The sequence below is a fragment of the Plenodomus lingam genome (assembly GCF_022343315.1).
Source record: "Plenodomus lingam strain CAN1 chromosome Unknown contig_1, whole genome shotgun sequence".
Classification (NCBI taxonomy): Eukaryota; Fungi; Ascomycota; class Dothideomycetes; order Pleosporales; family Leptosphaeriaceae; genus Plenodomus; species Plenodomus lingam.
In genome coordinates, this window is record NW_027093927.1 from 660,383 (window position 1) to 684,409 (window position 24,027).

At 54.2% G+C, this 24,027-nt stretch overlaps 11 protein-coding genes across 11 annotated transcripts; 5 read left to right on the plus strand and 6 right to left on the minus strand.

Annotated features, from left to right (window-relative positions):
• Positions 1-12: 12 nt before the first annotated feature.
• On the minus strand, positions 13-2,907 carry IAQ61_000205 (uncharacterized protein; the record flags this gene model as incomplete). Its single annotated transcript, XM_003835321.2, has 2 exons — positions 1,296-2,907; positions 13-1,248 (listed from the first exon to the last, which is right to left on the minus strand). The coding sequence occupies exons 1-2, from the start codon at positions 2,862-2,864 to the stop codon at positions 13-15; spliced, it is 2,805 nt and encodes a 934-aa protein (XP_003835369.2). The 5' UTR covers positions 2,865-2,907.
• Positions 2,908-3,594: 687 nt separating this feature from the next.
• On the minus strand, positions 3,595-4,824 carry IAQ61_000206 (uncharacterized protein; the record flags this gene model as incomplete). The annotated part of the gene is made up of 5 exons (XM_066094571.1): positions 3,595-3,778; positions 3,834-4,114; positions 4,210-4,382; positions 4,458-4,764; positions 4,822-4,824. The coding sequence occupies 5 exons, from the start codon at positions 4,822-4,824 to the stop codon at positions 3,595-3,597; spliced, it is 948 nt and encodes a 315-aa protein (XP_065955424.1).
• Positions 4,825-5,321: 497 nt separating this feature from the next.
• On the plus strand, positions 5,322-6,041 carry IAQ61_000207 (uncharacterized protein; the record flags this gene model as incomplete). Its single annotated transcript, XM_003835323.2, has 2 exons — positions 5,322-5,666; positions 5,775-6,041. 2 exons carry the CDS (start codon positions 5,322-5,324, stop codon positions 6,039-6,041), a joined length of 612 nt encoding a protein of 203 aa, XP_003835371.1.
• Positions 6,042-6,620: 579 nt separating this feature from the next.
• Positions 6,621-6,851, minus strand: IAQ61_000208 (uncharacterized protein; the record flags this gene model as incomplete). Its single annotated transcript, XM_003835324.2, has 1 exon — positions 6,621-6,851. The coding sequence occupies one exon, from the start codon at positions 6,849-6,851 to the stop codon at positions 6,621-6,623; it is 231 nt and encodes a 76-aa protein (XP_003835372.2).
• Positions 6,852-7,072: 221 nt separating this feature from the next.
• On the plus strand, positions 7,073-8,596 carry IAQ61_000209 (uncharacterized protein). The gene is made up of 3 exons (XM_003835325.2): positions 7,073-7,593; positions 7,671-8,140; positions 8,209-8,596. Exons 1-3 carry the CDS (start codon positions 7,336-7,338, stop codon positions 8,570-8,572), a joined length of 1,092 nt encoding a protein of 363 aa, XP_003835373.1. The 5' UTR covers positions 7,073-7,335; the 3' UTR covers positions 8,573-8,596.
• A 957-nt stretch (positions 8,597-9,553) lies between these two features.
• IAQ61_000210 (uncharacterized protein) lies at positions 9,554-9,913 on the plus strand (the record flags this gene model as incomplete). Its single annotated transcript, XM_066094572.1, has 1 exon — positions 9,554-9,913. One exon carries the CDS (start codon positions 9,554-9,556, stop codon positions 9,911-9,913), a length of 360 nt encoding a protein of 119 aa, XP_065955425.1.
• A 132-nt stretch (positions 9,914-10,045) lies between these two features.
• IAQ61_000211 (uncharacterized protein) lies at positions 10,046-12,126 on the minus strand (the record flags this gene model as incomplete). Its single annotated transcript, XM_003835326.1, has 4 exons — positions 10,046-11,572; positions 11,623-11,706; positions 11,763-12,021; positions 12,119-12,126. The coding sequence occupies 4 exons, from the start codon at positions 12,124-12,126 to the stop codon at positions 10,046-10,048; spliced, it is 1,878 nt and encodes a 625-aa protein (XP_003835374.1).
• Positions 12,127-12,481: 355 nt separating this feature from the next.
• Positions 12,482-14,731, minus strand: KEX1 (Cell death protease; the record flags this gene model as incomplete). The annotated part of the gene is made up of 3 exons (XM_003835327.2): positions 12,482-14,096; positions 14,151-14,511; positions 14,568-14,731. The coding sequence occupies 3 exons, from the start codon at positions 14,729-14,731 to the stop codon at positions 12,696-12,698; spliced, it is 1,926 nt and encodes a 641-aa protein (XP_003835375.2). The 3' UTR covers positions 12,482-12,695.
• A 1,100-nt stretch (positions 14,732-15,831) lies between these two features.
• IAQ61_000213 (uncharacterized protein) lies at positions 15,832-18,454 on the minus strand (the record flags this gene model as incomplete). Its single annotated transcript, XM_066094573.1, has 6 exons — positions 17,090-18,454; positions 16,373-17,050; positions 16,300-16,317; positions 16,120-16,218; positions 15,954-16,072; positions 15,832-15,888 (listed from the first exon to the last, which is right to left on the minus strand). The coding sequence occupies exons 2-6, from the start codon at positions 16,689-16,691 to the stop codon at positions 15,832-15,834; spliced, it is 612 nt and encodes a 203-aa protein (XP_065955426.1). The 5' UTR covers positions 16,692-17,050; positions 17,090-18,454.
• A 129-nt stretch (positions 18,455-18,583) lies between these two features.
• IAQ61_000214 (uncharacterized protein) lies at positions 18,584-19,150 on the plus strand (the record flags this gene model as incomplete). Its single annotated transcript, XM_066094574.1, has 1 exon — positions 18,584-19,150. One exon carries the CDS (start codon positions 18,584-18,586, stop codon positions 19,148-19,150), a length of 567 nt encoding a protein of 188 aa, XP_065955427.1.
• Positions 19,151-20,971: 1,821 nt separating this feature from the next.
• On the plus strand, positions 20,972-23,713 carry IAQ61_000215 (uncharacterized protein; the record flags this gene model as incomplete). The annotated part of the gene is made up of 3 exons (XM_066094575.1): positions 20,972-21,605; positions 21,790-21,900; positions 22,065-23,713. 3 exons carry the CDS (start codon positions 20,972-20,974, stop codon positions 23,711-23,713), a joined length of 2,394 nt encoding a protein of 797 aa, XP_065955428.1.
• Positions 23,714-24,027: the final 314 nt, after the last annotated feature.

The window sequence follows — 24,027 nt, forward strand, 5'->3', positions numbered from 1 at the left end:
ATCCCGACTCCCTCACCCACCCCCCCGCCTCCCCCCACCCAACCACCTCAAAAGCGTCCTCTTCAAATCATCCCTCGCCGCCGGCTTGGTCAAAAAATCATCAAACCCCGCCTCGAAGCACTTCTCGCGATCGCCCTTAATCGCACTCGCCGTGAGCGCGATAATCGGCAACCGGCGCACCGACTCGGAAAACAGGGTTTCGTCAGTGCGAATGCGGCGGGTAGCCTGGTAGCCGTCGACGTTGGGCATCATGCAGTCCATGAGGAGGGCGTGGGGGGGCGGGTGTGGCGACGAGGTGCAGAGGTAGTCGAGGGCTTGTTGGCCGTCGCAGACGGCGGTGACGATGTAGCCGAGTTTTTGGAGGGCGAGGGAGATGACTTTGCGGTTTATTGGGTTGTCTTCTACGAGGAGGATGTGGTTCTTTAGGGTGAGGTTTGGAGGGTTGGTGCTGGGGTTGTTGGAAGTGGAGGTGGAAGAGCTTTGGAAGTGAGATGTCTTGGGATCGACGGCTGTTTCTGAATTTTGTGACCTCAGGCGGCCGGTTGGTGTAGCCGTGGTTATCAGGTCGTCGTTTGAGCCGGGGTAGACTTTGAATGGGATCTTGCAGGTTGCGGTTGTGCCCTGTCCCCAGGTCGACGCCAATGAGATTTGGCCTCCCATGAGCTCGACTAGCTGCTTACATATTGCAAGGCCAAGACCCGTACCGCCGTACAGTCTGGCTGTGGAGCCGTCGGCCTGGCTAAAGGGCGTGAAGAGACCATCCAGGACTTCCTCGGTGATGCCCATGCCAGTGTCGTGCACGGCAAAATGCAGAACCATCGTACTGTCCTTCAAGTCAGCACTCCGTACGCTCAGATCAATTTGGCCTTGCTGTGTAAACTTGAGACTGTTTCCAATCAAGTTGGTGAGGATTTGTCGTAGTCTCCATGGATCGCCGAGGAACATTGCGCCTGGTTCCAATTTGCAGTCAAATGTCAGCGCGAGACCTCGTTCCTTGGCCTGGAGCCGCAGCGGAATCAAGGTATCGCTGATAATCTTTAGGGGCGAGAAGGGAATCGATTCGACATCCATGTGCCCTGACTCCATCTTGCTGAAATCCAGGACGTCATTGACTAGAGTGAGAAGAAACTTTGCGCTTTCTTCAATGGAATTGCTGAACTCTAGCTGTTCTTCGTTGAGACCACAGTCGGACAGGTGTTCGCTGAGTCCGATGATACCCGATATTGGAGTGCGGATTTCATGCGACATCTAGCAATGTTAGTAAACAGAATCAAGTTCGTTCAGGCAAAGCTTACATTGGCAAGAAATCTACTCTTCAAGTTACTCGCATCAAGAGCAGCCTTCTCCTTCGCGATGAGTTGTTTGTTCTCCGTGAGCAGTATTGAGCGAGCCTTCTCTTCTGTGATATCAAAGGTAAGTGCTAAGGCAGCTTGCACCACGTCCTCGCTTGTAGTACTTGCGTCAATACCCGGAGGCACATGCTCAGCGACAAAGCGAGTTCGAAAGTAGCGATCATCTTCCCAATGCTCGACGACGGGGCTAAATCCACGTCCTTTCAGCACCCTCTGAATCGTATGAACCAACTCTTGATCTGCATTGCGGACTGTATTCTCGGTTGAATCGTCTCGGCTTGCCTGTTGCTCGCGAAGCGCGGATTCCAGAAGTTTCACAACACGGTTCGGGTCCCATTTGAGTCTACCCTCACAAATATACATTTGATTGGATTTGTCGATTCCCCAGAGCATCACATCGGTCTGTGCGAAAAGTGTAATGATCGATTGACGTCGTATGTCTGCCTTGAGTCGAGCCACAACCCATTCATGAATATCCATCATCGAGGCATACCAACGGAGTATTTTTCCACTGCCATCTCTGTGAGGCTCCGCGCGGATCAAGAACCAGCAGTATGTACCGTCTACAGCTCTTCTATACCTGGCTTGGTGTGTCCAGTGAGAGAGGCCGTGTTCGACCACATTGGCCCATGCTTTGGTCATTTCAGTCACATCCTCTGCGTGCATGGCCGAAATCCACCCGTCACCCAGGCTCTGCTCTTCGGTCATTCCAGAAAAAAGATACCACGATCTCGACAGTTTGATGGCTTTACCGTCGGTATCCAAGGTGGCCACGATATGTGGAATGATAGCAGAAGCGATGTCCGTCGTATCAGGTTCTGACAAGTCAAGACCAAAGTACGGCGTATGGCTTGAAGACCGCTGGCCAGTGGGGGTCGTGGATGATGGAGGCGTTATCACAAGGTTTTGGTAATTGTGTTGTGCAGCCTTGACAGCTGCTGGCGATGTAGGCGCTGTTCCATACGGCAGGGTTGTCCGATGCAATACGATCAGATGTGACCCATTGTCCTGGGACGGATACCACCGTATAGTTGCACGGGCTCTGATCACACTGGGTTCGCTTGGCTCATCTTTCGCAGTAGCTTCAACTGTACCGCCAGCATAACGTGGAACGTAAACATACGTTTCGATGATTGCCTGTCGTTCAGCTTCCTCATCCCAGAAGTTTTCGCTGTCTTGGTAAGCTTCTACCGTACCAATTCGAGGTGTTTGCCTGTCATCCTCTTGCCAAGCGTCATCAATCACTTTGCCAGCGTCGACTGCAGCAGCCAAAATGTCGTTCCAAGTCCAGAAAACGGGGGAAACTCCAGGGAGTGGGAAAAGACTAATATCAGCAATGTTCTTGCCAATCAAGGCGCTTTCTGTGACATGAGCAGCATTCTGACGTAGGGGGGAGATCAGGCGGAGACTGCCATCGTTGACAGCGATGACGGTGCCAGCGTGGTCCAGCACTAACGCGGGCGCAGGTTGATGAACAAGGAGCAGGTGCGGCGCGGAACCATCTTTTACCATGGTTTCAAAATCACGGTGGGTTATTGAGACTAGACATCCGTGGTGTTGCGAAGGCTTTGTCAAACCGGCGCAACCCCTGCATTTACATGGGTTCCTGGTTAGTTTGCCCCTCTGATTACGATACAATCTGAGTATTGCGTCATCACTAAGAATTTGGGCATTTCAATTTGATTTGATGATTAGAGACGATTGAAAAGAGAAGTGTATAATGTGATGTTTGTAAGTTTGGAACAAAACCGCCTACATAGCAACGTTAGTTCGTTCACTAGCGTGAGCTTTGAATTGGGAAAAAACAGCCGATAAACCCACATTGTACTTGATACATTGGCATTACCGAGATCGTTGCAGTGCGTAAAGTTCCAGCTGCTATTGGATTTGTAGAAATTGATCTTACCCAAACCAAACCAACCCCCCTCAAGACCGTGTTGTTGAGATTATGTGGAAGAGGGAGGGGATTGTTGGTATGAGTTGGCCAATGATGAATGTCTAATATCAAGTGTTCACGAGCGATTTCTAGATAGTACATACCACAAAGGGGATGCAAGTGCTCCTTCTTACTAAATCGGGATAGTATTTTTGCATTATACTAGAATTTCCTTGTTGGTACTGTCAGCAACAGCCGCCATCTAGGATAAACTACCTAGATCTTTCATCTATACCACGAATAGGATGACACGTCCATCCCAGCGACCATGAACAGATGAACTGCCGTGTCAGCATCACGCGCCACTCAACCCGCAGCTTCGCGGTAAAAGCTAATGGAATTATTACCACCACCCAGCGCAAACATTTCGCTCTTGGCTGGCGCTTTGGGCAACCACTTGGCCGTCCAGAGCGGTTTATCGCCATGGGCATGGGTGGCCACACAGGTTCTTGTCTCGATGCGCCAGACCTTGGCTTTTGAGTCGTGGGATCTATTGCATTGTCAGTCATATGACAGGTACAGTGGCAAAGGATGTATAAATTCACCCAGACAATAGATACTCGCCAGTGTCACTCCAGTCGAGGGTGAGTACCCATCCACCATGGCCTGTGAAGTTGGCAACTTGCTCGCCAGACTTGACGTCGTATAGTGCGGTTATGCGAGCGTCACCACCGGCTGCTAATAGCGACGATGCTGGGGAGAATGCGACGCTACGGACAGGGTGAACGAGGCCTGCTAATGAATGTACGAGACGGCCGCTCTCGTTGTTGAAGACGTAGATGGATCCGTTCTCGTGGCCTGATGCTGTGAAGCTGCCATTTCGACTCTAATTTTCTGTTAGAATACCTTTCAAGGACTCTCGGTCAACGTAAACGAAGTTGACAACCAGAAGCTGTGTTGATAGAAAATGACAAAACGTACCAGATCGACGCAGAGCCCAAAGCTACCTTTCGTCTCATACTCGCGTATCCGCGGCATACCCTCTGCTTTACTCGTACTCCAAACATTGATTTTGCCGTTTATACTGCTACTCGCCAGATATTGTCCATCCGCACTCAGAGCAATCGCCCAGATCTCACCAGGCTTATTCTGATCTGACTCGAAGTTAGTGATCCAACCGCTTTACCAACTTCTCAACACAACGCAAAGAAAGCCAAAGGCATACCCACCAACAATCTCTCCGTCTAACCCCCAAACGCCCTCTTCATTCTGACTCCATATCTTGACTTTGCCCTCGAACCCTGCACTTGCAGCGCGCCTTGCCTCCCGCGCAGTAACCAGGTGGTGTATGCCCAGTGGATGTGCATTTTCTAGTTTTTGCACGACGGGGAACTCGGGATTGGTGGTGTCGTAGATGTTGATTGTGCTTGAGCCAGAGGCCGAGAGGAGTTGAGTTGGGGTGGGCGCTAGGGCGAAGATGTCGCTTGCGTTGGGGTGAGCGGCGTCGACGGTGTGAAGGGTGAGGTATTGTTTGGACTTTTTTGTTGTGTTAGTCTGACATCATACCTGTAACTGTGAATGTGAGTGACTTGCCATGATGTGTGGGTGTGTTGGAAGCGGTGAAGCTGCTGGTCAAGAGGGGGGTGGAAGAGACGTGTTGAAGCTACAATATCATGTGTGAAAACCGCTCAATTCTTTGAATGTGGGGAAGTTTGGAGAGTCCCAAGCTCGATGAGGTCAGGATACACGCGCATCTCCAAACGCGATGTCACGCCGTTCCGCCATCCCACTTTGAGCCCCGCCATTCCACCTGGTACTCTACTCGAGAGAGACCCTTACTTGTGACCGCCAATCACATTGCATCGCAAACCAACCATTCAACCCCTCGATGCCATTGATAATTGCGAGAAGCACCTCGTGTATTTCGCAGGCTCTCAAGCAACCCCATCTCCGTGCCATACACACACAGCTGCTTACCCCGCAATCTCACTGTTCTCACACATTCCGCACCTTACAACCCCCCCCCCCGCCTCACACCCACCACATTCTCCCAAGTCCCCACCCGCAACATCACCACCATCACGCTCTCCAAAATGGCCACCCCCTCCTCCACCTCCGCCGCCCTCCAAAAACACACCCCCATCGTAATCTCCGGCCCCAGCGGCGCCGGGAAATCCACAATCCTGTCCCGCCTCTTCGCTGAGTACCCCGACAAATTCGGCTTCAGCATCTCGCACACGACGCGCGCACCGCGGGGCACGGAGAAGAATGGCGTGGAGTACTACTTTGTGACAAAAGAGGAATTCCAGCAGCTGGTGGACAAGAAGGGGTTTGTGGAGCATGCGCAGTTTGGGGGGAATTGCTATGGGACGAGTATTCAGGCGGTGAATGATATTGCAGAGAAGGGGCGGGTGTGTATTCTGGACATTGAGATGGAGGTATGTTTTGGGATTATCTTTTATTGGCTTGCTGTGTTCAATTCTGCTATTGCTACTCCCTGTGGCTGTCTGGCAATGGGAGACGGAGACTGATTGTGGTCACTGTAGGGCGTTAAACAGGTTGCGAACCACCCCACCTTCCCCCGCCCACGGTTCTTGTTCTTGTCGCCGCCATCGATGGAGGTCCTGGAGAAGAGGTTGCGGAGCCGGGCGACGGACAAGGAGGAGGCCATTGTCAAGAGACTGAACCAGGCGAGGGTGGAGATGGAATTTGCGCACAGTGGAGAGGCACCGCATGACAAGATTGTGGTCAACGATGATCTGGACAAGGCATATGAGGAGGTCAAGAAGTTCGTCCTTGGAGATGAAGCTTAATCAAAGAGTCAAAGAGGCACACTTGAAGGAAAGTTTATAAAATCAGGTGCAAGAACACATGAAGACGATACCATGACACCAAAGAAACATCGACGACGAATGCATTTTGGTATTGGAATGAGAGTAAAACTGTCCAAGCCACCAGGTTCAATCAGATAGAATTGTAGAAAATTCAGCAGCGGCTATCCTACCACTTTGGGATTCAGACGGCCTCAGTGCTTGACTCTATTTCTGTGTTGATCATCATGTGAACCATCCGACGGGTATATATGAATCTGGCGCGTTCGACCGCACACGAATAGCCCATACACGGTGTGCCCAACCACGAATGGCAAGGTACCCAAGTATGCCTACCCATCAGATCCGAAAAATGGTGTTTGAAGTGAACGTTCCTCGCATCAAGAATAAGCCCCATTGAGTTACCCCCTTTACACCCCATAACAGAGCGCAAACAGGGCAATCGCATAACCATAAACTGGACGAAAAGACCTCCCATACCTGACACCATCCACGACAATCTCCGTCCTCCTCCAGAACCAAAACAACACCTCCGCATGCAGGCCATGGAAACCAGCGGACTCATATCATCGTCCAGGTGCCAGTCCCCTCGACCCACAGCATCGGCGAAGCGCAGCACAAGAGTACAGGCGGCGCAAAGACGGTGAAGAGCATCGTAAGCGGTAATGGAAGCCGCGCTTCTATGGCGGTTCGTTGCTGAAAATGCCGATTGCGAAGAACCGGATGTCCGGGGACTTTCTCCCAAAGCTGTTCTTGGAACGACGAGGAGACGCAGCTCCCGAGGGAGGGCATGCGCTCTGTGTGTGTGCTTCGTTGCGATTCTTTGAGCGGGGAACGTTGGAGAAGGGGGGAGGTGGCTGGCTGTGAAACTTTTCTACCTATGAACTTCGGGAGACGGAGCATGGTTTGGCCGGTGGGTGGTTTAGGCAACACTAGGCTGGGATGGGGATGGTGCCTGCAAGGGTGCCTGGAAAGCTTGGACGTCTACCCAACTAACAGTTAGTCGGCCGTGGGTTTGCTTTACAGGCGCGTCGAAAGAGGTGAAGCATTAAAGGTGAAGGACTGGTCGCATAACTGCTCGATCCTTCTTACAACACGCAGAAGGCTATCCTTCATTCTCATCACTGCCATTCGAGCGCGTATTGACCCTCTCCTCACCACTTTTCGGCCGCTTCACAAACAAAGCACGCCGCAGAGTGGAGCTCCAACAAATCGGCGACAACGACGCCAAACGCCACGGTCAAGAGGAGGAAATAACATCACACACACATACACAATGGCGCTATTTGGCCAAGCGAGCGCGACAGCAGCGTCAAGCTCGACCACGGGCGACACCAGCAAAGATGTCGAAGTAGCCCGCGACCAACTGCCCAGCGACAGCATCTCAGACCTCGCATTCTCGCCCACCGCCGATTTCCTCGCCGTCGGCAGCTGGGACAAGAAAGTGTACGTCTATGAAATCAACCAACAGGGCGCGCAGGGAAAATGGGTATTTGAGTGTCAAGGCTACGTTCTCGGCCTAGGATGGTCAAAGGTGAGTTGCGAAGGTTCTCCAGATCACTACATGTGCGGTCTGGACAGAAGACAGATGTACTAACGAACACACCCCAGGACGGCGCACGCCTCGCAGCCGGCGACTCCACGGGAATGCTCAACATTGTCGATTTCCGCACCGCGCCCGCAAGTGGGCAAATCCAAGCCCAACAAGCCAAAGCGCACGCCGAAGCCATCAAATCCGTACGCTGGTTCCAAACCGGCGGCAAAGACTACGTCGCCACCGGGTCATGGGACAAGACGGTCAAATTTTGGGATCTGCAGGGCGCGGAGCCAGTAGGCACGCTCAACGCGACAGAGCGTGTCTACAGCATGGATATCAAGGACCAGCTGCTCGTCATCGCGACGGCCGAACGCCACATCCACATGGTCAACCTCAGCAACCCGACGACGATTTACAAGACCATCACCAGCCCGCTGAAATGGCAGACGCGCGTCGTAAGCTGCTTCTCAGACGCCAGTGGCTTCGCCGTCGGCTCCATCGAAGGACGCTGCGCAATCCAATACGTCGAGGAAAAAGACACAAGGTACGTCTCCCCCGACAGACCCTCATTCCTCCCCACCCAAACTAACCCCTTCCCCCCCCACCACCCAGCCTAAACTTCTCCTTCAAATGCCACCGCCAAGCCGACCCAACCCAACGCGACATAGCCAAAGTCTTCTCGGTAAACTCCATTGCCTTCCACCCGATCCACGGCACCTTCAGCACCGCCGGCTCAGACGGCACCTTTCACTTTTGGGACAAGGACGCCAAACACCGGCTCAAGGGCTACCCCGAGGTCGGCGGCTCCATCACCGCCACTGCGTTTTCCCGCGACGGCAATATCTTTGCGTATGCGGTTAGTTATGATTGGAGCAAGGGGTATGCGGGGAATAATGCGGCGTATCCGATCAAGATCAAGTTGCATCCTATTATTGGGGATGAGTGTAAGCCGAGGCCGGGGGGGAAGAAGAGGTAGGTTGGCTGGGGTGAGTGATGGTGGGTGGGTAGGAAGGGTGGGTGAGGGTGAGAAGGAAGGGTGGGTGAGGGTGAGAAGGAAGGGTGGGTGAGGGTGAGAAGGAAGGGTGGGTGAGGGTGGGTAGGAAGGACGTGACTAGGGAGGGTTCACGTAGGAACAAGGCGGGTACGCATGAGCAGAGAACATGCGCTCCAGCATAGCACAACGTAAACCGTGCTCCTGGCCCACACACACACACACACACAAACACAGAAAAACACACAGCCAGACACACTACCTCCCAACCCCCCAATCCCAACCCAACACTCCCGAAATCCCACACATATAACACCCATCCCACTCTCACCCCACGCAACCCATGCCATCATCCCAAGCACAAACCAGTCTTTCAAACCGTCACGCTCTTTGGAGCCAGGTGCTTTGTATTTGAATTATTTTTTTAAAAAAAACATCGGGTGCCTCGGGGTACATTGCCTCGGGGTACATTGCCTCAGGGTACACTGCCTCAGGGTACCGGTACATTAGGTACCTACCCTGCGCACAGCACCAACACGGTACCATGATCGCGAGTCATGTCAGCGCAGCAAAAGAGCCCAGAGATTCCAGAAATCCCAGATTTCAACAGCATCGAGATGAGAAGCCTTGAGCGTGGTACTAACTCGACGCGCTGTTCGAGATGTAGGGGGTTGCAGACACATGCACAAGCACAAGCACAAGCACAAGCACGAGCACAAACACAAACACAAGCACGTGAACATCGTGCTTAGCAGAGAGAAAAATCGGCATTGCATTGCATTGCATTGCATTGTCACCGTATGTATTGTGCGTGTGGGATAGGATAGGATAGGATAGGATAGGATAGGATAGGATAGGACGGATACATTATTCAAGGAAAAGGGGGGGATGGGGGTGGGTAGTTTACAAGAGTGTAACAAGGTAGCAAAAATATTTTCCAAATATTTTCCAAGGACAAGCTCGGACATGTACCGGTCCTCGACTGCTTTGATGGATTTTAATTTCTTCTCGTCTGCTGGGGGCCTGGTGTATCCCATGTCCAAGATTGCCGCATCTTCGCGTCAGAAATACCCAGCGCTGTTTGTTTTCTGCATGATTGCCGTTGGTAGGCGGAGAGGAGGGTCGGGAGGTCTGGAGGAAGGTCTGGAGGAAGGTCTGGAGGAAGGTCTGGAGGAAGGTCTGGAGGAAGGTTTGGGGGGAAGTGGGCATAGCATAGGGTGGCAGGATAGCACATCTTCGCATGGCATAGCATCTACCACCTCATGCCCTACCAACGAACCCATCTTCAACATGAAAACCCGAAGAAAAGGGGAAAAAAAAAGGTGAAAAAGACACCAAACACCCACACACCAAACAAAGCCCTCCCTAACCCCCGTCCAAAAGAAAAAGTAACAGACATCATCGCTAACCATAAGACCATGCATTCCCTCTCCCTTTCTACTTTCCCCATCCATCTCCCTAAACAGCCACCCCATCTGTCCCATTCTCCCCCTCCCCCTCCCCCTCAACACGCCTCCTCTTAACCTCCGGCCCCTCAGCCACCGCCCCAGCCACCCCAGCCTGCCCACGCGCAGTCTGATTACTAACGTCCTGCAGCGCAGGTCTCTTGGCGCCCGCAAGAGCCCAAGTAGAAGTAGGAGGAGGAGGAAGAGGAAGGGGAGCAAGATGCGAGGAAAAACTAGGGGGTTTGTAGGCGCCGCGATGCGCGCTGGGACTGACTGCGTAGCTGGGAGCGCCGATGCGACGGTTGGCGTCGAGATGGGGGTTGACTATATTGGCGTTGGCGCGCTGGAAGGTGGTGACGGGGCCGGGGCCACTCCCGTTGGCACTGGCATTCCCAGGACCGGGGCGTGCACTGCTGGAAGCGGCAGGGGGGCCGGGAGGAGGTGCAGGCGCAGGTGCTACGCCAACGGCTTCACGCTTGATGGGGGCGCTGCGGTTGGAATCGACGCCGGGGGTGCGTTTGTCCTTTGGGATTGGGGATTCGACTTTTGGATTGAAGGCGTGGACGTGTGCGGGTGTTGTCTCGGATTTTTGAATGAGTTCGGCGGCGCGGGCGGTTGCGAAGCCTACGGGGGGCCGGGCGGTGTTGTTTGTCGAGTTCGCTACGGGGGTGTTGGGGCCTTGCGCAGGTGGTGCTGGCCGATTTTGATTCGTCCCTTGTTGTGCCTGAGGAGGGGTGGGTCGGAGAGGTTGGTTTTGAGGTGGATGTTGGGCATTGCTTTGTTGGACTGGTACTCTGGGAGGAACTGCATTCTCGCCTGCAGGTGGAGGCATTTGGCCACGTCCCTGAGCAGGCCGATGTGGGTTCTGTTGACCAGGAGTCTGCGGTTGCCGTTGATTCTGCATGGGCTGAGCTGGCCGTCTCGGCCCTGAATTTTGATGATGTTGTGGTGGTGCTTGACCTCTCCCTGCTTGGGCCATCGGCGGTCGTTGTGGAGGCTGGCGAGGAGGTCCAGTGTTACGTGTAGGTGAGGTACGAGCCGAAGATGTACCATTCGGTCTGGCTGCGGCAATAGCCTTGGGCACTGCAGATTCTGTTGCCGATGTAGACTCAAACGAAGCCTTTCCTTCGTTCTCCTGTGCAACATCCACGCCGTCAAACAAATTCTCATCCGTCTCATCATCAAAGTCGGCCGAGAATGATTCATTCAGGTGGTCGGTCCGCGTCCTCAAGACTTGATTCGGCCGTACAGGTGACTTTTCCGGCTCGCGTTTGACCAATGCTTGATCTTCTGGCGCAGCAGCAGGTGGTGGTGGGGCAAAGTCCGTATGCCGGTACAAGTTGTCTTCTTGAAACTTGATGGGCTTGACGTTCATCGACTGAACCTTCTTGAGGTATTGCTTGTCATATAGACAGTTTCCAAGCACGTTGCCAAAGGTACGCAGCGCTCGCTTGAGTCCGTCTGTAGCCGCCTCTTTCTTTGCCTTTTCAAAGGATGCCGCCTTGCCTTTGCCGTTCTCTATCGAGCCGTAGCCAATATCCTATGCGGCTGTCAGCAACACAAAACACCTCAAAAACAACTTGGATTTACCTCATGATACGTCCCATCCTTCAGCGTAATCCTCACAACAATCGACAACCCCAAACTAACCTTTCCATTCTGAAGCTCATCCACCTACACCCATTAGCACACTCTGCCCACAACTCCAACCAAATCCAGACCGGCCTCACATAATCAATCTGCACCTGGCCCAACGAGCTCGACCAGCCATTGAAGCCAAACACCTCGTTGGCCAGGGCGATAGCCTTGTTCCCCTCGAGATACGCCACCTTGCCGCCGCCATTGCCCGGTCGCTGGGAGATGTACTCGGGCCCGAGTTGCTTATTCAGTCTGCTCTGTAGAGTTGCGATTTCGCTCGCCGTGAAGCCGCTGACGACGCGTTCTTCAAACGGGTTCTTGACGTGGCCGCCTACGTATTGGTCGCCTGGCCTGCAATGGGGTTCCTGTTAGTGAGAAGGGACCACAGACGGGCTCTCGACGCGCTGCAGAGCCGAGCGATATCAGCTTTCAAAACCTAGGGACTTACGCAGGCATGTTCAAACTCCCTCAATACAGTATTCCCATCGAGTAGAGTAGAGTAGAGTGTCCGCCTCGGGCCAGGCCAAGAGGTAGGTGGACTAGACGCCTGGTGACGCGCCCGGCGAAGAACGCGCTAGTCCCGCATTCACGTGATGCAGGCCACCGCGACTGTGCCACCTACTAAGTAGCCTAAGCTAGCACATTGCAAAGGTAGACCGGGTCGAGCAAAACAACCATCGATGACGGCACTAGTGAAAACTAACGCTATCGGGGGGGGTGTCGGACTGGGAAGAGCAGGAAAAGTCAAGGGGTGGTGTTGGTGTGTTTGCGAATGCGTGGTGTACCGGTAGAGCATGTAGGCTGCATATTGCTGAATTGTTCGTGAGAATAGATGTAGATAAATAGATAGATAGATAGATGAATATTGTGTACAAGTCCAAACGACACTGCTAATGCCTTGCCTTGTTTTGTCATGCCCCCGCCCTTGCCCTTGCCTTCATGTTCACATCTATGGACAACACCGTATTCTTTCCCATGTGTATGATACAAAGCGCTCTAAAAGAAAAAACATCCGTTTCCAAGGTTCACGACGAGCCCCCCTTCCTCTTCGGCCCATCACTCGACCCTGCCTCATCATCGCTGTCGCCGCCAAGCGAAAACGTCGAGTCGTTGTGCGACTGTCTCTCCTTCTCGGAGCCCAGGCTCGCGTAGCCGTTTCCCGGCTTCTTGGACGCGCCGTCTAAATCGTCGAGCTCGCGCTCGTCAAAGTCGGCGGCTTCTAAGTCGGACCTGCGCTCTTTGCGCCGGAAGTTGTCGAGACCCATGCCGGTGAGGAGGGATTCGCGGCCCTCGTCGCCGTCGTCACCTTGGTAGGCCGTCTTGGTGTGGCGACGACGACTGCGCCAGAGGAAGATACCCCACAGGGCGGCGACGATGACGACAACGACGAGAGCGACCTGGCCGGAGCGGTAGTAGGCCTTCCATTCGGCTTGCTTGACATCGGTAGCCTTGTCCTCCTCGGCCCTTGTAGAATTTGGGTGGTCGCCCACGCTGGTCAGGGGGCCCTTCTCGCCATCGATGCGGCTGTCAGAGGGAACGCCGCCAATCTGCTCGATATCAACGCCCATGAAGCGATCCAGCATGTCGCGTGTACGTCTTGGATAATCGAATGGAACCATGTGGCTGGAGTTGTAGAAGACCACATACGTGAGGTTCCGCGCCTCCTGCCATGATCCTGCCGCTTCTCCCTCAAACGTCCAATCTTGCTTGGGCGCCCAGACACCCGGGGTGACTTCGAAGCCCTTTCCACCGCTCCACTGCATGTTCTTGATCATTTCTTCTGTGCCAATGTGATTGCAGATGAAATCCTTGTCCCCGGAGAAGAGCAGAGTGGGGACTTCTGGGATGAGCTCAGGCAGAAATCTGACAGAGGGTTCACTCTTTTTCGCGCGGAAGTGTCCAGAGACAGCTCCATTGCACTCCTGCCAGCCTGTCTTCTTATCTGGGTTGATGTGAAGTGCTTGAATGACATCCGGACGGCGTAGGTAGGGGGTGACCGACGCAAGATCCGGGGGCCAGTTCATTCCGCAGGACGCGTCGTCTCGCAGGCGAATGTCGTACATGTTCACGCACTGGTTCATGCGGTCGGCTTTTCTGTCCTTGGTCTCCTCGAGAATGTTGACCATGATTTGTTCGCAGTCATTGGTGTCGACCGCGTCCATGCCACCGTCTTCGAGCTTTTTGATGCAGATTCTCTGTTGGTTTTCAACGCGTTTCGCCATGTCCGAGTCTGCCTTCATGAGGCCATTTTGGTAGGCATAAGGGATGTAAGAAAGGTATTGGTCGACGGGCGAGATCCAGCCATTTCCAATGAGCAAGCCCTTGAGTGCCCATGGGGTCTTGCCTTGCTCCTTGTTCCGCTTTACGATTGCGCGGGCAATATATGGAATGTGTTGTCCAGCGTACGATTCACCCGCAATATACAACTAGTTTGTCGTCAGCCTCAGCGTGCAAGACAAATAGAATCTCAGCCTACTCACATCGTCGTGTTCGTACTCTGGGAACAGACCAAACCACTTTTCCAGGAAGATGACCATGTGGTTGGCCATTTGGTCGAGCTCGGTGAGATAGCTGTCGGTGTTGACATAGCTGAAGCCTGTTCCCACTGGCTGGTCGACGAATAGTAAATTCGCAAACTCATCCCACGAGCCGTTGTTGTAATGTAGACTTCCATCCGCCTGCACCCTGTACGGCCCAACCTCCATCAACGCGCCGTCCATGGACGAGCAGCCCGGCCCGCCATTCAGCCAAAGCACGGTCCGCTGGCGGTCGGCAATGTGACGATTCTCGTAGTGCCAGAAGAAGAGGTTGCCGTTATGCTCTGCGTCGACTTCAATGTGTCTGTTGGCCGTGTTAGTCCCGTCGCACGCACTGGCAGCCTCTGGACCCTGACTGACCCTGCATGCATCTTCAACAAGGGCTCGGGCGCGCCGGGAAGGCTTTTGATGAAGTAGTCAGCCTGCGTCTTTCCCGCCATGCCGCTGGAAAGCCACGGTAACGTCGTCAGGAAGCCGCCTAGGAGCGCCGTCCGCCACCGCGGCGTAGAATATGTCGAGGCCATGGTGGCCGCGTATCGAATCGTCACACCAAGGGAGAGGGGTGAAGAAGCGCTGTCGCTGTCGCTATCGCATCAGCGATCCAGACGATGGTGGTGAAGTGGGCAAAATAGGCGTGGTGGCTATTTCAAGGGACGCGGTGTTATATTGATGGATGAAATGGCGCCGCGGATATCAAAGTTTGGATTGGAATAGGTGGCCGCTGCTGACGAGGCTCGGTCAGGGATCGCTGGCCGGGAACTGTGTTAGTGGTAAGTTAATATCGACAAGACACACGAGCGTGCCACAAGAGGGGGCAGTTGACTGGGACGAGAGGTTGGTCTTGAGAAAGAATGTGAATTACACAGGACAGGAAAAATAAGATAAAAACCACCCAATGAACATGCAAAAGTAAGTAGGGTTCATGGCTTTGTGCAATACCACGCCAAGATCTAGATGCGAAAGGCGGGAACGATCTTAATCCTGAGCCCTAGCGTCTGTTACCGGTAGCGCCCATTCCGGCTGCATCCTTCTCCGCGCGTCTCGAAGTCACCTCCTGCGATCCACAATAGCATCTCGCCTTGGGATCTGAGACTGTTGAAGCGTTTGGGCCATGACGGGAGTAGGCATCACTCGCATCCTCAGGCTTCGAGCTTGCGGGGAATGCGGCGTTGGAGGACGTGCATACCACGCGTCCTCTGTCTACCGCCACCCAGCTGCTTCCGTGTCACGCCGTCTGCATGGTTATTCCCGTAAGGAGCTCTTCGCATCGGGAATCTCTGGTGCCAACAGACAGGAATAACGAGGCTGGAAAGGCAAGTCAAGCGGGAATGGAGCCATCTGAGGCTGTGGAAACATAGACTTGGACGTCGTCTCTAGACTGCGCCTTTCTTACACGACGTACACAGGTTCCTGAGTCGGTCCGTTTCGCTCAACACCTAACCAAGACCTCCTATCCCGTCCAGTACCACAACCAAGCCAACATGCAGCATGTCATTTGCCTTTCCGCAATGGGCACCTCTAGGGCAGCGTTGAAGACTGCGTGCCACAGTGGCGCAGGGGTTTCTCGACAAAAGTCGCTGGTTTTGGGCGTGTGAGTGCGCCTCAGAGGAAGCGGGCACCCAGCTTACAAAAGGTCGTCGAGGCTCTTCTCTGAGTCTTTGATGATGAGATCGACCATGCCCTGCAGCGAAGAGTAAGTGACCACCTTGTGCTGGAACATGATGGCGTGTGCGAGCGGTGCCTTACCTTGGGCATGATCGGCTGGCCATTGTCACCCCGTACATAGCGAAAGGGCATCTGCGTGCTCTCATTCTTGTTGATCTTGAGGTCGGGGTTGTCAATATACGGAATCTTGTCAACGGGCACTGCGTCTTGTTAGCCTCTCAGCCGCCTGTCGGTCTGTTTGACCTACCCCGGTCTTGGACGACGATTCTGGTTACACGGACAGCCGTGTCGGTTGTCATCTGTACAGGTCCCAGGCGACGGCCATGGTAACCCTTTTTGCGCAGCTCTGAGGTTCGGTCTTCGGGGGTAAGTTAACCCTGTTAGTCATCTGGAAGGAGGTGCTTCGTTACAAGGGGACAGCACATACCTCTAGGTGGGTCATCGCCTGCCAAAGTCAGTATGGAAACAAGAAATTGGTGTACAGCTGAGAAGAAGCCCACCTAGAATGCCACCGAAGAGGAAAATATCAAACTCGTCACCATCCTCTGGGCTCAGATCCTTGGAGGCAGCGGGGTCGAGCAGGCATACTTTGTCTTTCTTGTGGGCGTACATCTCTTCAATCCCTCTTGTCTCGACTGTCAAGCCTTGGATAGCCTGGAGATTGGCTGGCAACTTCAAAGAGGCAGGAACCGAGGACAGAAGAAATTGGGCGCCTGCAGCATGAGACTCTGCAGCAATGGTCGAGTATTCCAACGAGGACCAGGCTTCGAGTTCAGGATCGAGATGCTCCACCACAAATGTCTTACCAGCGCCAGCCATGATTTTTTTTTCAATCTTTGAATTTTTTTTAATTTTTTTTTTGGGTGGTGCTTTCTTCTCCTCGATGTAATTGGAAAGGGAAGGCGCTGCCGATGGTGTGTGGTTGCTGGTTGGTGTCAAAGGGGGATCTGGGGCTGCGACGAATCAAAGGCGGGTTGGGGTTGGCAGAAGTGTGTTCTTTGACGAACTCGTGATCTGAAGCTGCTTTTCTTGCACGTCTAGGTGCGACCTCGTTGAAGGCTGCAGTGAGCCACTCGGTAGACGCAAGCGTGTGGTTGCGGGAGAGCTGTGCGCCAGAGCGTTTTGAGAGCGGGCCGAAAAAATCGAGCTTTGGACAGCCAATTGCGTGTGTGATATGTGTGTGTGTGTGTGTGTGTGTGTGTGTGTGTGTGTGATATGTGTGTGTGTGTGTGTGTGTGTGTGTGGCCAGGCTAGCAGTATAGTACGTACCCAGCCCAGCCTATCCAACCTAGCCATCAGTAGCAGCACGTCAAGGGTGAGAGAGCAGGGATATCCGATCGGAAGGATGTTGGGGGAAGGGGGAACCCATTTCGTCATTATGAAGAGTTGGCCGCAAGCAGCTTCGAGCGATGCGATGCGAGGGGGGGGGGAGGGGGAGAGTACTAGAACTAGAGTACCCGGGGGGTGAATGCTTTGTATGCTGCAGCGATTCTCTAGTCTAGTAGCCTACAGTTATCTATTTGGACTTGGCAGCTTGAGAGGCCCTCGAGAGTGAGGTAGGGTAGTCATCTAAGAGTATGTATGTGGGTGTGTGTAATGATGGTAAGAGTAGTGATTGTAAGTATCTGGGTAGACGCATGTTTGCTGCTGCTGCATCTGCCGTCTACCCCTCCTTACGGTAGCTGTCGGCGTGTTGCCCCATGGACTTCGTCCCAACACCGACTACTCTACCAAGCCAAGAGTGTGCAGCATACTCTAGTACTCTAGAGACATTGGCCAGCTTCTGCATCTGCAATGGATATTTGCACGACGGCTCTGCTACGAACGATGAAAGACACCCATGCAGACACACATAGATGCCCTGCTTCTCTCCCACTCTGTCCACGCTCTCTGCCTCGGGCGATCCAGGCTTATCGCATACCATACCCGTCCCAGATAGGATAGGGGCAGCCTCTCGACACGCTCCCCCCGCTCTCTCTTCCCCCCAATCAAGGATCGCGTTTCGTTGCAAGAAGAAACACGCACCACCAGCATCGCTGCACGGGTGACTGTATGGTACAACCCGTGGACAGCAGCAGCAGCAGCAGCAGCAGCTTCATGGTACATGGCAGTCCTAGTTTCCTGTACTCCCCAATCTCTACCGTCTTGTCTTCAGGCACCAAGCAAAAACAAAACTACAGGTATATAATACGACGGGGACCGGTCCTCGTCCCCACCGCGCCCGAGCTTCCCCCCGCCTTTGCCCTGTCCGTCCTCCCTCCCAATCCCTCCAACACCCAATCCACGCTTCTCAACCCAAAGCAACGCCCAGTCGATCGTCTACCGTTTGATTGACCCTGCCCCTGCACCCTTCCTGCCCAAAGTGGTCTCTGCGCCTGCCAACGACAGCCAACCTTTTTTTTTTTTACTTCTGCCACCCCTACAAGTACTCTCCCCCTGCCACTCCCTCCCCTCTCCCTCCCCTCTCCCTCCCAGAAACAAAGACACATCAACACACCCCCGCCCCCGGCTTCACCACCTCCTCCACGAGAACCCCAGTTTCCCTCCATCCTCCCCGCCAACCTCACTTCAACCTCACTTCAACCTCACTTCAACCTCACTCCAACCTCACTTCAACCTCACTTCAACCTCACTTCAACCTCACTTCAACCTCACTCCAACCTCACTCCAACACAACCACGGTGACAGAACCACCCCAGGCAACCGCCATCATGAACCCCCACCAGCAGAACAAGGTGGACATCAACGTACGTCAGCCTCTCCTCTGCCAGACACGCAATCTTCACGGCCAACAACCATGTATACTGACGCAAGGACGGCAGAAAATGTCCGCCGAAGAAGCCAAGCTGTTCCGCCTCTACGGCAAACTGCCCAACAAAAAGGACCTGCTACAGAACAAGCTCAAGGTGCGTTCTCAAGCCCTATCACACTGCATTCCGATCAAGCACAGTCTAACACGGTCCAAACAGGAGCGCAAGTACTTTGACAGCGGCGACTACGCCCTCTCCAAAGCCGGCAAGGCCTCTGACGTCGGCGTCACCCAAGTCGGTCGCGAGCACCCCAACCCCGAGAAGATCCCACACATTGCCCCGCCCACTCCGACCAGCCAGCAGAATGGCAGCAACAACATCGTCGTCCAGGCCGAAAAGGTCGGCAGCCCCGTCAAGGAGCACACCTTCCTGCATCGCGAGACCAGCCTCAACCGCGAGACGTCGGCATCCGATTTGGAGAAAGAGAACATGGTCGAGCAAGCACAAGAGGGTGCTGCCAAGGCGTAGCCCGCCGTCTGGTCACGACAGATGCCCGTCCAGGCTGCCTGGTGTCGCGGAACAGACGGCCATGCTTGCACAACGGTACCCTGTCGCACCAGGCACACGGCCTGCTTGATTCTGCACACCGCAACCCCCGAGCTAGGTCATGACGTATAAAACATGGGAAACAGCCCAATGTTGGCCACAGCTTCCCACTCCGCCTTTCACCCCACTGGAAACCCGGCAATCCCTTTGGTTATGGGAATCGCTGGATACGGGGACCCAACATTCACTTCTTGTGTAGTAAACTTTTTTGTTTTTTACGTACGAGGGACGACAACTGTGTCATGGACTCGGATTTGTGGGACCGAGATGAAAATGAAGCAGAGGTCGCTGGAGTTGTTGGTGCATGGTGATGTTGGGGAAATGTTCATGGGCCTGTTTGAGAGCGTTGCTGTGTTTGTGTGCCGTGTGTGTTTTGTTGCCAGTTTGCGGAGATGTGAAGTCTTGATGTTGAATGAAGAGATGAAGGCAGTGGAGAAATCACGGCCATATGTCACACGTGTGCTTTTCTCGGGTTGCTGCTATGTGTATTGAAATGTGCAATTGGTTGATTGGTTGGGTAGGCTACTCATTTGGCTCTTGTTTCTTGGGGATTGGTTTCATGGGATCCTGTTCATTCTATTGCCGAGTTTTGGACTTTTGTCTTTGGGGACAATATATCGTGTACTACCCAGCCGTCCATGTCTTGTCTGCAGTGTGCACGGCCTATGTAAATAGGAAAGACGAGGGACGAGGGACGAGGGAAGCAAGTGGCGAGCGATGATTTCTCATTTCGTCGTAGCCATTTCACCACCCCGGCGCACAAGGCTGCGGTAGCTTATCGGAGAGAGTGCAGTGGGGGTAGGAGTAGGAGTAGGAGTAGGTAGCGTGTTCTGTGTTGGGATCAGGGTTGTGCTTTGGCAATGTGTGGGCGGTGGTGTTGTGTAGTCCGAGGGAAACAAGGTGTTGTGTAGTCCGAGGGAAACAAGGAGCGAAAGCGGGAAAAGGATAGAGGGAGATGGCTAAACAGCTGATTGGACAGCTGATTGGACAGCTGATTGGACAGCTGATTGGACAGCTGATTGGACAGCTGATTGGACAGCTGATTGGACAGCTGATTGGACAGCTGATTGGACAGCTGATTGGACAGCTGATTGGACAGCTGATTGGACAGCTGATTGGACAGCTGATTGGAAAGGCTGCGGGGGTGGTGAGGTGCTTGCTGCGTGTGTTGTGTGTTGTGTGTTGTGTGTTGTGTGTTGTGTGTTGTGTGTTGTGTGTTGTGTGACCGGTATCCGGAGTTGACTTGACCTGTCTACTTTTTCCTCCTAGGCTGCCTTCACCGTTCATACTGCTACGGAGCAGGGAGCAGGGAGCGAGGAACAGGGAGCAGCCCCCCCCCAGGCTAATATATTTTAAACAGTGCGCATCCGTTACAGGGATTCTGCCACCCAGTCCTGCTAATAATACACGGGACCGGACGACCGATTTCAAGCGCCGTTTGGGAATGGAATCTCTTGTTTTGGTTTTTGTTTTGTAGGTGTTGCAAGGATCTACGGGGTCGTTCTTCTTCTTCTTCTTCTTCTTCTTCTTCTTCTTCTTTTCAACGATACTGAAACTGTGAGAGGTTGGGAAGGTATGCGCTGGCTTTGTGGGTTGCTTGGGGTGCTGATGGCATGTGGGGGGGTGGTTTGTGAGGGTGGGGAAGAAGGAGTAGCAACAGGAGGAGGAGGAGAAGGAGGAGCATCACCACCACCGCCAACCAACACATCCTTCCTATGGGGTCCCTTCTGCACAAACCTATACATGGGCATCCGGCCCCGAATCCCCCAAAGCCTACTCACAGGTCTCATGTGGGCAAAATTCGAAGACGTACAATCCAGTACGTCAACCAACCCCCACATCCACATCCACCTTCCACCCCCCAACCTAACAGAAACCCCCACAGCCCTCCGCCACGATATCCAACCCACAACCGACTCCCCGGTTTTCTCTTACAATACATTCGACCCCCGTCACGGCGGTACCCAATCCATCCGCGATCCCGCCAATGCCGTCGATATCACGACTGAGTTTGCGGTACCCCCAGAAGATGCAAACGGCGCGTCGGGGTTGCGGCGCTGGGGGCTGAGGGTCAAGGGGGCGCCGCGGGATGGGGCGCCGTTGGGGTTGAGGACGACGGTGGTGGTGTATGTTGGGGTTGAAGGGGGGGAGGCGTGTGAGGGGTGTTTGGTTGAGGCGCAGGGCTTGGGGGAAGGGGGAGGGGATAGTCAAGCCGAGGGAATAGATGGGCAGAGGCAGGCTGTCAATTTGTCGATTTTGGATGACCGGTTGGGCGAGGCGGATGTGAGGGTTTTGCGGCCGAGAAATTCGCATGGGGAGGGGGAGGTGGTGGTGCGGAGTTTGAATGTTTCGGAGGGGGAGTTTGGGGGGGTGAGATGTGGGTTTTCTTCTTCTTCTTTTTTCTTTCCCTTCTTCTTCTCAAGTGCTACTCTATTCTATTCTATTCTATTCTATTCTATTTCTGTTCTCACGCCGCCATTTCTCATTTTTTTTTCTCTGTCCGCATATACGCTTGGGTATTTGTATCTCCTCGCTAACGTTTCTAGAAGCCATCTTCCTAGATGCGTTGAAGAATCACACCGTCGAGGGGACCGAGGCCGGCTCGATTGATCTGGTTCTACGCAATGCACCGGGCAGGGGGAATATGCACTTGGTGCAGATGGTCTGTCGTGGTTCTTTCGAGGTTTGTTAGATCACAAAGGTTTGTGTGAGTTGACCTGCTGATGCCTAGCCAAGTTCGATATCCTGTACTCGAGTCGCGCAGAAGCGCAAGCCATGACCTGCATGTCTCTTCATTCCTCACATGAACCTGCCGTATCGTACTGACGAGCTGCAGCTGCTGAACTGACTCGTTCCCTCGAGAGCGCCACCGACTCGTTTCACCAGGATTTCGCAAGAGTGTTCAATCCCCGCAAGCCGTTCAAGACGGACCAGCATGTTGAATTTTCAAAAACCGTGCTGTCGAATCTGCTCGCCGGCCTAGGCTATTTCCATGGTACGACCAAGGTCGATACGTCCAACTATGCCGAGACGACTGCCAAGTTCTGGGAGGTGGCGGAAGAGGCCAGCAAGCATGCTGTACCGGAGACGAGAGGGCCGTACGAACTCACCTCGTTTACGCCTTCGCGTTCCGTCTTTCCGCGGGGCTTTTGGGGGGATGAGGGGTTTCATCTTCTCCCTGTCATGGAATGGGATGTCGATCTGGCCCTGGAGGTGCTGCAGAACTGGCTTGCGCTCATGGATGAGGACGGCTGGATTGCGAACGAGCAGGTTCTGGGCGAGGAAGCAGAGGGCACAACACCTGAATCCCTCATACAGTACCCGCACCTTGCGAGTCCACCAACCATGTTCTTGGCGGTGGACAAGTTTGTCGACATGCTCGAGGGCACTACCGAGTACCACGGCCGCAAGTCCTTGTATCTGCGCAACCCTGAGACGGGGACAGCGCTGTTGGCGGACTTGTACGTAAAGTTGCAGAAGCACTATCAGTGGTTCCGTACCTCGCAGTCAGGAGACGTGGAGATTCACTCCATTCCCTCTGCGAACCTCGACGAGGGCTACCGATGGCGAGGCCGCACGCCCGAAACCAACGTAGCCAGCGGCCTCGACGACTTTCCACGCCCCGAACCGCCCGATGTCACTGAACTCCATCTTGACGCCCTATGCTGGGTCGGCGTCATGGCGCGGACACTGCAACGCATCGCGACCCTACACCCCTCGACCGCCTCCGACTTACCCACCTACCAAACCCAACTCCGCAACATCCTCAAGAACATAGACGCCCTACACTGGGACGCCCAAAACCAAGTCTACTGCGACGCCGTCGTCCGCAACGACAAACACACCCTCGTCTGCCACATAGGCTACCTCTCCCTCTTTCCCTTGCTCACCGGCCTCCTAGACCCCCACCACCCGCACCTAGCCCCGACCCTCGACCTCCTCCAAGACCCCGCCCACCTCTGGACCCCACACGGCCTCCGCAGCCTCAGCCCCTCCGACACCCGCTACGCCAAAGCAAACAACCACTACCGGTCCCCCATCCACCTCCACTTCAACTTCCTCACCCTCACCCACCTCCTCCACATCGCCCGCTCCCCAGGCCCCTCCCAATACCGCGCCCGCTCCCTCTACACCAAACTCCGCACCTCCATCCTCGCCACCGTCCTCGACGCCTGGCACACCACCAACTCCCTCTGGGAATCCTACGACCCGGACACGGGCCACGCCGGGCGCGCAAATTCTTACTCTGGCTCCACCGCGCTCGTTTTGTGCGTGCTGGGTATGCCTTATTTGGGCGCCAAGGGACCCGTTGCCGATGTGCTGGCTGAGTATGTGGATGAGGCGAGGGTTGGGGCGGGCAGGCATGCGGGTGGGTTGGGGGTGGGGGGGATGGTGCTGTTGGGGTTGGGGGGGTGGTTGGTGTGGAGGTGGAGGAGGCGGTGGGGGAGGGTTTTTAGGGGGGTGAGGGCTAGGGTGATAGGTTGATGTTGTTGGTGGGATGGGTCTCGGGAGGTGTATTTGGGTGTTTTGGTTTTTGTGCTTGGTGTTTGGTGTTGAGGATGAGGGGATGGACTGGGCCGGATTGCGTCATGTTGTGTTGGGTGGGAATTCCCTGTTGGGAAACCAGTTCGTCGTGTCGGACCTGGGATGTATATTAGCCTTCTTCTCCCCCCTTTCTTCCCGTACCTTTTTCTCTGCTCTTCCTTCGTTCTCCCTGATCCTCTTATCTATCTTCCCTGCCAACCCCATCTCACTCACACCACCCCCTTTAATCCCCAGATATCCATCCCGCAACAGAC

Bases quoted from the DNA above. Each gene is read 5' to 3' on its own strand.
- IAQ61_000209 (XM_003835325.2), top strand. From the start codon at position 7,336: ATGGCGCTATTTGGCCAAGCGAGCGCGACAGCAGCGTCAAGCTCGACC. The intron at 7,594-7,670 runs GTGAGTTGCGAA...AACACACCCCAG, and splicing joins TCGGCCTAGGATGGTCAAAG to GACGGCGCACGCCTCGCAGC. The intron at 8,141-8,208 runs GTACGTCTCCCC...CCCACCACCCAG, and splicing joins GTCGAGGAAAAAGACACAAG to CCTAAACTTCTCCTTCAAAT.